The 10,338-nt window shown below is 34.6% G+C and overlaps 1 protein-coding gene, 1 non-coding gene and 1 pseudogene across 2 annotated transcripts; 1 reads left to right on the plus strand and 2 right to left on the minus strand.

Moving 5' to 3' along the window:
- Positions 1–342: 342 nt before the first annotated feature.
- Positions 343–424, plus strand: TRNAS-GCU (transfer RNA serine (anticodon GCU)). The gene has a single exon. It is a non-coding gene; the product is annotated as a tRNA-Ser (tRNA).
- A 92-nt stretch (positions 425–516) lies between these two features.
- On the minus strand, positions 517–4,315 carry LOC129299348 (transcription factor MYB83-like). Its single transcript, XM_054937807.1, has 2 exons — positions 3,828–4,315; positions 517–2,327 (listed from the first exon to the last, which is right to left on the minus strand). The coding sequence occupies exons 1-2, from the start codon at positions 4,112–4,114 to the stop codon at positions 1,514–1,516; spliced, it is 1,101 nt and encodes a 366-aa protein (XP_054793782.1). The 5' UTR covers positions 4,115–4,315; the 3' UTR covers positions 517–1,513.
- Positions 4,316–7,176: 2,861 nt separating this feature from the next.
- On the minus strand, positions 7,177–10,294 carry LOC129299346 (ATP synthase subunit O, mitochondrial-like; annotated as a pseudogene).
- Positions 10,295–10,338: the final 44 nt, after the last annotated feature.

Consider the following 10,338-nt stretch of genomic DNA (forward strand, 5'->3'; position numbering starts at 1 on the left):
CCCATAATGTTTATCTATTATTTAAATAAAATTTCACGTATATTTAAAATTCTTCTTCTTCTTTTCAACTAAAAATATAACATGTAATGACAATAAGATGATAACTGTGTAATGTTTAAAATTACTTTTGAATATTATCAAATCTATTTAAATATAATTTTTTTTGTTGGAAAAATTTAAATATTTAATATTACTTAAGACACATGATTCTCCTCTTCCCCACTCATGATTTTCTCTTTATATAGGACTTTTTTTTTCTTTTAAATTAGGATGAAAAAAAAAAGCTTTCACGGTCTGGTATACGTTAATGTTATAAAAATATTTTCCACTCGTAACATCACCGTCGCTTTGGCCGAGTGGTTAAGGCGTGTGCCTGCTAAGTACATGGGGTTTCCCCGCGAGAGTTCGAATCTCTCAGGCGACGTTTGATTTTTTTTCTTGTTTTTTTTTTTAACCTTCCAAAAACAGAATAGAACAAACTACAGAAGAGAGACACAATAGAAATTCAATAAAGAAACTTCCAACTTAACTACTTCTGTCTGATGTGTTTACATCATCATTATACCTTGTACATGTTTTTTCTTTTTTTTTTTGTTACCTTAAACTAATTCAATAACAACTTCTGCATAAATTGTTCCTTCTCTTGTAATACACAGCAACACTACGTACAATTCAACCGCTACCCCCCCCTTTTTTCGTTTATATTTATTTATTATTATTTTTATTTTTTGACTTCTTCCTAATACAACCTTTCTCACTATTCACATTTTCTCTTCAATCTTCATCTCAAGGATCTCCTTTGAACATTATTGCACCAACCTTCCTATTCCCGCAAATTCACACAAAGTGTTACCCAAGCAAATTGTACAAGAAAAAAGCAAAACATGCAAATCCAACAGCATTAATGCTCATGAACCCTATTCACATGTAACTCCAGCTTTTTCTCTGTACACACCTGTCTATGTACCTCATACAATGGAGTTTGTGTTGGAAATTTGGAAGCTGGGTGTTTACAATTTTGAAAGACAAAGCTGAGTGAAACAATGGGATGATTAAAAAAAGGGTTTTGTTTATTGTTCTTGGGGGAACCGAATGTGGTAAAAAATGGGCCTGTGCACAGAAGGTGTTCGTGTGAATGTCTGAGAGAGAACAAGAAAGAAAATGGGAAATTCCGAAGATGGATATATAATACTCTTTCAACTTGGAAAGAAAGGAAAAGAGAACATGATATACCTTGCAAAGAACAATACTCACACGCTGCAACTTTCATTGCAGGAGCTACTGAACCTAACACAATGAGATTGGCGTTGGAATTTGGATGTGTACAATTGATGAGAAATGGCTGTAAATGGGTGACCAACAAAAGGGTCTGTGTGTTTATTGCATTTGGAGTGATTGAAGGTGAGGAAAAATGGATTTGTGCATTGAATGTGTGAATGTCTGAGAGAGAGACAGAAAGAGAAAGAGAGAGAAACAGAGGGGAAATGAAAATTTTCCCGAAGTTGGATGTTGCTCATTCAACTTGGAAATCAAGGAAAGGAAAAGAGGATATATCTTGCATTAAACCCTCCAAATCCCATTCTCCCATTCTTAAGTTTTCCCCTGATTGCCCATGATTATTATTTCCAAACCCAACCAAGTCCTGATGATGATGGTGGTGGTACTGATGATCAGTGTCATTGAAGCAACCATTATTAAAATGGTTGTTGTTGTTGTTGTTGTTGATATGACCTTTCACATCAATAGGAACAGCACTACTATTATACTTCTCTTCCATGCTTCTACTCTCTAGAGAAGGAAGACACAGGTCTCTTTCTAACCCCATTACTTTATTATCCTCTCCCTCAAATACCAACCCATTATTATAATCATCCCCATAAATCCCATCCTGGACCATGCCGCCACTACCACAACCAACTTGTGTTAAGCATGCAGGCATGTCATAAGGAATATTACTGTTATTATCCAACATGGAAAAGGGATACTCCATCAACCTTTGATCACCACCGAAAGCCATGGCCTGTATGGATTGTACGGACGCCGATGAAGATGATGATATTGATGAAGGTGATGAGTCCATGCACAAGGTCATGTTGATGAGATCTTGCTTATTGATGAAGGGCATGGAGGCTGTGGTGGTGATCCCGTTGAGAACAATATGATTTGATGATGAGTCTGTGCTGTTGTTTGGTGAAGGAGTAGCAGTGGAAGTAGTAGTAGCAGTATTATTGTTGTTGTTTTTCATCCTTTTCTTTAAAGTAGAGTTCCAGAAGTTCTTAATTTCATTGTCTGTGCGTCCTGGAAGACGTGCTGCTATCTGAGACCACCTGAAATTTTCAGAACCAAAAAATAAAATAAAAAGACCAGCTAGCTAGAGAAGACAGAACACACACACACACACACAACCCTGATATATTTACATGTGATTTCTAAGCCTGCAAAGCTACAGCACTACAACTATATAATTTAACTATGATGCATATAAAGACCTGTTGGTTAATGGGGAGCAATTGTCCCATGTCAGGCCAAGTCATAATCAAAAGGTGATGTTATACTTGGATGCTAACAAGTATGTGACTTTTGGACTCATGATAAATGTTTGATCCAATAGAAAATTAGGGAGGAAAAACTAAAGATAAACTTGAGGCATTTAATTTTTAGATAGATAATAATGTCCACGACATCATGTATATATTCATGAACCATACTTGCAGATGAACTTATCACAGAACAGTGAGGGGCTCAATCACATTAAAGTTGTAAACTTTATGGTTTCTTACTCAGTTATCTGAATATGATTCATAAAAAAAAATAAACGGTAGGTATTGAAAGAATCCCAAAATCAGAGATTTGCTTTTAGTGTCAACTAAACCAGCTGGAAAAATGAAGAGCTGATAATGCATGCAACTTTCACATTAACCTAGAATCTTTGTGGGGAAACAAAGGAAGAAATTATCCTAGTTAAGGCAAACTCTTGAAACCCCCAAAAAAAAATTGTACTTGGAAACTTCAATGATCATTAGCAAAATATTGTGAGGCACCTTCACATTGCCCAAATTAGACTTCATATATATAATATATATATATGTATATGTATGTATAAATCACTAATGGTGATGAGTGATGACAATGCATGATTTCTAACAACAATGGTCTTAGATTGATGCTAAATGTGTCTACTGCAAGACCGAGCATTATTATATTCAGTTCAATCTTAAAATTAAAATAATATAATGTAAATTAATATATATATATATATATATATATCTTTTTGGGGTAAAATATGTAAATATTTTTTGCATGACTTGTTTAACTGATGGTACAACCGACTGATGACCGAGCTCTTCACAGCGGCATGCCTTTGTTTAGACATTTCCTTCTATGCCTGTCTTCTTTAATTAATTTAGAAAAGAAGATCTTCGTTAACCAGTACGAGAGATAAAGAAAATTCATAGAATTAAATCAATTAAAAAATTTAATTATTTGGTAAAAATTAATGAATTCCCTTACGTATGAAACTTCTGGGGGGTGGGGGTTTAAGGAAATTAAAGATCAAAAGAAAAATGTCAAAGCAAATCAACATATATAATTATTGGGCATCCAAATTATTCAATTCACAATATGGTCTTTAAAAACAACAAAATGATTAACACACATCGCCCTCTCTGTTAATATCTTTTTGAGATTAAAGTTAAACAGACACGATAATGATAATTCATAACCAGATTAAACAGTAAAATATTTGAGCGATTGATATATCATACACACACACACACATTGAATGAGCTTCAGAATTGATGAATGAGGGTGAAGATATTAAAACGAACCTATTGCCAAGAATGGAATGAAAATGAAGAATGAGCTGTTCTTCTTGGAGAGAGAAAGCGCCCCTCTTGAGGTCAGGTCTGAGATAATTAATCCAACGAAGGCGACAACTTTTGCCACACCTCTGAAGTCCTGCATTTCTGGCAATATCACTCCAACAACCTTGTCCATTGGTCAACATGTACCTCATCAGCTTCTCATCCTCCTCCGGCGACCACAACCCCTTCCTTAGCTTCACAACGTTGTTATTGTTCTTACTACTACTGTTCTTGTCCCTCCCCATTATCATACGTATCAGTTAATATAATAAGGACCGAGACAAGGGTTTCTTTAATTTTGTGTTCTAGTGGGTTTGTGAGAGAGATCTGAGAAAGCGCTATATAGCAGAAGGAGGCTTCATGGTGTGGGAATGGTGGTGATGATGGTGATGGGCTTGTGGGGTTTGCTTAAAATATGAAATATGAAGCATGAGAGAGACAGATAGAGAGAGAGAGATTGTGTTTGTTTGTGTGTTAGTTGATGGGTAGAGTGGAAAACGGATTGGAGGGGGACCTCCATTAATGAATACATAGAGAGAGAGAGAGAGAGAGAGAGAGACAGAGACAGAGAGAGGGATGGTTGGTCTTCTTGTCTTTGACTCAATTCTTGTCTTTTTCGATATACTTTACTTCACTCACAAGGTAATCATCATCTCCTTCTCTTCTCTCTCGCTTCTTCTTTTTGTATATAACACTAACAATTTTATTGCTTCCACTTCACATAATGCCCTCTCACCCCCCTCTAGGGTTTAAACTTCAAATTCACGTGTGTGATGAGACTTCAAGAAAGAAGGGAAAATCATGAGGTGAATAGTAAATTCAATTTATTAAATGTATATCACACCACTCTTCTCTCTCCCTCTCTCTCTATATATATATAAGCTGCATCTTTCATAAAATCACTCTGCATTCTGCAGGTTTATATATCTGATACATACATACATACATACATATATTTAGCATGATCTATTTACTTTCTTAATTACAAATCTTCGTTTTATCCTCAGGAAGAGAATTATTCTGTTTCTACTGTGCTATTTTTGGAATTTAATTTTCTTGGAAAAGTGTTGCACACTTGACAGTTGTCTGATGATCTCCATGTATACATATAAATGATTGTTTTAAAGGGTTATGTGAAGGTTACATTGTTTTGCATGAGTATGAGTTTCATTAGGCCTAACAACTTTCAATGGCATATTTCTGAAGCAAATCATTTACACCTCCAAACAAAGCAATGCCAATTAATTTCCTTTCTTTTATTGGCATAATCTTATGATTGCCGCCATACTTTTATATATTAAGTATTATTCACTTTAATCCTTTCAACATGAAACATCACAGCCAAGATTTGTACATATAAATGATGAACGTGTAGTTATATATAATTTACCTGCAGGTTAAAACTCAAAGTACAAAAAAGCTTTCACTTTTAATCTATGCAAATTAAAGTTTACTGCTCCTAGGAATGACATAATCATATTTAATTAAGTTGTAGTACTTTGGCAGACTTATTGGCAAACCGTACATGAGCAAGAGAGAACATAAGGGAACTCAAGTTTATTCTAATTAAATATATATTATCTTGTTAATCATATAGGAGTTTATCTATGTTTAAACTTCAAACTATTTCCCATAAAATAATATTAAAATGTATAAACTGGATTCAAGTTTATTATTTACTTTGTTTGGCTAAAGAGGAGTACACACATATATAATAGAATATGATAGTGTGACTTGAAAAGTATGCATTACTTGATTTTGTGGTAAAAATTAGTTGGATATTTGTGTGCCACATCTTTGATAGGGATTTCTACTTCTTGAGGAATTACACGTGTGCTTCTTATCCATTGTAACAGCTGGACAATATCTATTTTTCCTACCCTGCTTCTTAGTTTGTTTTACAATCATCTGATTTAATTGTTTTATCACTTTCCCAATGAAATCATATGAATTAGGAAAAAGAGTATTTAAAGGGGAAAAAACTACTAAACCCATTCGTATCATGTGCACAAATATCGACACCTAAGAATTTTTCTAGATTTCACCTTGTATATATAGCTTTATCTGAAATGAATTCTTAACCCGAAATTAATTAGAATCACAGCATAACAAGATCAATTTGCAACGGATTTTTATCCCTAAATAGGGATAAATCCATCATTTTCTTCCTGGCTGTCAGACTATACCTCTTTGGCTAATTCCCTTTCATTACCTAATCACGTTTCCTACAGCCAAATATTTTTGAATACAAATATTTTCATGAACCATAAAAAGAAAATCCTCATCATCAGTATCTCTGTCATTGTCCAAATCATAAACAGAGATATGGCTGAGAGTCTCTATCAATTCCAGGATGTTCCAAGGGCATTACAGTAACATAGTGTTCTGACAGTGACTCCCACCACAATTTTCTGAGATAAAAATGAGTTAGAAACTTGAAGCTATTCAGATGTTTCAAAGGTGGCATCATTCCCTTGAACAACAGCTGTCCCGAAAAAAAGAGAAGAAGAAAGAAAATGCTGTGATGCTTATGTTATGAGGGTGTCCCAAGCAACATTCTACTTTGTTACAAAGACAAGAAACAACAACTCACCCGGGGATCCCTTTCTGTGTCACTCCTTGTACTTCACTATAATAAGGATATGATATTTTATAACAATGCCGAGGGGCAGAAAAAGTTGAAGCACTTTGAAGCACATGGTTGAAGCACTTTGAAGCACATGATGAACAATAAAAGGAAGGTACAAAGGGAAATGGAAGTACAAGGTTGAATTTCACAATTTTGACAGATCTCGCAAAAAAGCCAGGCTACAAAATCTAATTGTCTCTCCTTCTCTCTCTTTTTATCACCTCTTAATTCTTATAGCTTTCATTTGTGAATTTTACTTTCATTTCAACGATCACTGATGGGACATCAGACCATGAGAGATACAATTAAAATCAGAAAAGAAATAATGCGGCAGCAGAGTCTTTCCAAAGGCTATCAGTATTGCAATTTTCTTTTATTGCTCAACCCTCTTTTTTTTTTTCGTTTAAGGAATACCATAAGTAACTTTTACACTGATTCGATGGATATTAAGTATCAGAATAAAACATTGTTTTTAAAGAATCATATAAAAAAAATCTAGGAATGATATGCCTATATTTCAATACTGGATAGTCTATGTAACCGCTAAAATATCTCTATTCGACAAAATTTAAAATACTAATAGTGAATAATATTCCATCAAGATTGTAGATAATAAATAATCACAGGAATTTGGATTTTTTCCTCAGAAATCTTGAACAACTAATATCCCTCAAGCCTATTTAGAGACTGCAATCAATCAGGCAACTATAAAGTAAGCATACAAAATACTTTCCTAGAATAGAGCACGTGTGCCAAGGAGTTGGTCCACATAATGCAGAGTCTTTACAGAACTCAATAAACTCCATCATTTTGAGGTACAAGCATTCATTTGAAAAGATGTTCTCAGGTAGATTCAAACAATATACATCAAGTTGAGACCCACTCCTGACAATCCTATGAGTCCATTCATCATCATTGATGCAAACTCATCAAGAACACAGTAGCATTTTCCTTAGGATGTTGGTGCTCTGCTGAGGACCTTTTCTTTGGAAAGAAATGCATAGGCAAAGGCACACCATATTACAAAAGTCTGATGTCCTTGAAAACCGAACATGGTAAAGAAGTAGTTCTCGCAAATTAAAACCGAAAAGCTGCCAAATAAGCCCATACTCAAAATCATTTACAGGGCAGGCATAGTAAGTAAGTTGGAAAGAGGAAGCCTTTATTTGCCCAAAAAAAAAAAAAAAAGATGGCATCCCATCAATACAAATCAGATCTGAGCACACTATTACCAAAAAAAAAAAAAGTGTAAGATACTTTTTTTCCCTCCTTCCCAAAGCAATTGGAAGCTCTAAAGAGCAAATGTTGCTTTTCTAGATGTCAGCAAAGTTCACGGGTTCTAGCAGGAACCTCTCCATCTGATTCTGAAGTGCCCTAGCCTTAATTGACATATCAAGGACCTTTTGGTTAAATTCTACCACGAGACCTGCCAGTATGCTTGGATCAATCTGTAAATAATAATAATAATAATAAATAAAGATATTTTATCACATAGTTTATCTGAAGAGGAGAGTGGGGCAGAGAAAGAGAAGCAAAGAATATTAAAACTAAATAATATTCCTTCCGTTCAGGTGACCTTTTCAGCTTCTATGATCTCCTGAAGAGTCTCCTTCAGTGCCTGCTCCTCTTGAGGGGGAAGAGGCTGGTGTAAATAAATTGAAATCATGCAACAGGCCAAATCTAAACATCAAGTAAAATACAATATAGCCACCGGAATAACTCAAACATATAGTAAAAGTATCAAAGAAGAGTTATCCTTTATTGACAATTCAGCTAGAAAAAGGAGATTAACTAAGGTGTTCCAGGAAGAAAATTCAGCAACATAAAAAGTTATATTATAATTTAACTAATTTAAATATTGAAGTTTCTTTGAAATGATGCGAGAAAATGGTAATGGCAAGAAGAAGAAAAAATTGAAGTAAAATATGTCAGTACTAGGATTGATAAGGTGACCACAACAGTCAGGGAAGGTTAAAAGTATTTTTCTTATTGAATTACAAATAAACTATAACATAATACTTTAATAGGTTTATCCAAATCGACATCAAAATGAAACAAGGAACCAATCTAATAGATTGATACATTGGCATCTTGGGTAGCGCAACAAGTAATAAAAAAGGTGTATTTTCATACATGCTGGAAAAAAGCTTAAAATTCAAAGATGTGAAATCCCCTAAATTGGAGGCATCTTATAACTCTAGGTATAATGGATACTACCATACCAAACATAAGCATCTCAGATGGCACCTAGCACCCTAGATAAGATGAAGACTACGATGTATTAAACAACTCAGACAATTTTGAAATATTTCTGACAAGTTATGGAGACAAAGTAAAGCCTCTGCCTTCCAATTAAACATAGAAGAGATTAGAAATTGACAGCAAATATGAAAAAAATGCAATCCAGTCATATGCTTAAGCTTCTAATACTTAACAAACTAATACCAATTGCAATGATTGTCATCATTTTGATAAAAACTATGCATGTGAAGTTAACATTAGAAGTAATCATGCGCTGTAGGACTTTCTTAAGATGTTGCGGGGTCATTGATAAAGTGTCACTTACTATGACAGTGGTCAGAGTGGCTTTCACTTCCTCTTATATGCCATAGTCAACTCCACAAACTTCTTTGCTATACTTTCTAAGTTTCGTGGCCTCCCATTTTCAGGCACTACAACTTTAAAATAGAAAATCAATCAGCTCATCCATCAGGCAACAGAAAAGTAATGTTTCATATGTAGCCAGTGAGTTTCAAACACATTAGAAGTAACAAGAACTCAGCAATTATCAATAGTCAAGAGATGTGTAATGACATACTCAGGTGAGTAGTGCAGTAGCATGAAAATATGTATGATCATAGGACCAAATGACAGTATTGATGGAACACAGATATCTCAATGACAAAGAAAAGGGATATTCACATAAGAATTTAAAGGTTGAAAGGAATTCAGAATACCAATATGTGAAGAAGTTAATTAGGAAATATTGTCAACTGCTTTCAAAATCGGTGTTTCAACAGCGGAAGAGAACTCACAAGTAAAACTGTGATGCAATTATTGTTTAGAGTCCAGATAGCCAACCCTAAGTTCAGGCTTATTTGATATTCTGGCTCAGGATAACACCAACAATAAAAGATGTTTCCAAACCCAAAAGACTTAAACTCTAGATTCACATGCTGTTCAGACCAAATGGATTCAAAATCCCTTGAACATTCTTAGAGCAATGGCAATTATAGATCTTTGTCAAAATCATTATAAACACAGTAAGCCCATCGTACCAAGGAAATCCTTTGTGATATCTGAAAACTTAAAATCATTACAAATGGCCCGTATGGCTTCCACTCTAGAATCTTCGGGCATAGAGACAGTCCTAAGTATATTCTAAAAATTAGGGCTTCTCTTTGTTGCCTTGACAAGATCAACAATCTCTAACTCGACCTTCCCCAAAACATTGGCTTTTACTGCTGCAATAACAAAGCAGAGGCATAGATTCCTGAACCTCCAAACAAAGCCAGAGGCACCTACAAGTGATTAAAGAAGCAAAGACAAGGCAGAAACTGGTCAATGCCAATTATACAGCCAAACATGATTTAGCATACATCAATTAGATGAAAGTGAATGGCAAAAGGTGATGAAAGCATATCCAGATAAAAATCAATCTGATAGATCACAGGTGTTTTTCAGTAAAATATACAGTATTTCTCCAATACAGCTTGAGTTCAATTCCTCTAAGGAGGCATACTGAGAATATGATGATCACACCATGTGCTAATGTAGGAAGTGTGCCTTTAACATTGCCCATAGCGGAGATTTAACTCCAAAAAAAAAAAAAAAATGTTTAAGATA

Source organism: Prosopis cineraria, unplaced genomic scaffold (genome assembly GCF_029017545.1).
Source record: "Prosopis cineraria cultivar Desert tree isolate PC_DT_omini unplaced genomic scaffold, ASM2901754v1 PC1129, whole genome shotgun sequence".
NCBI classification, from domain to species: Eukaryota; Viridiplantae; Streptophyta; class Magnoliopsida; order Fabales; family Fabaceae; genus Prosopis; species Prosopis cineraria.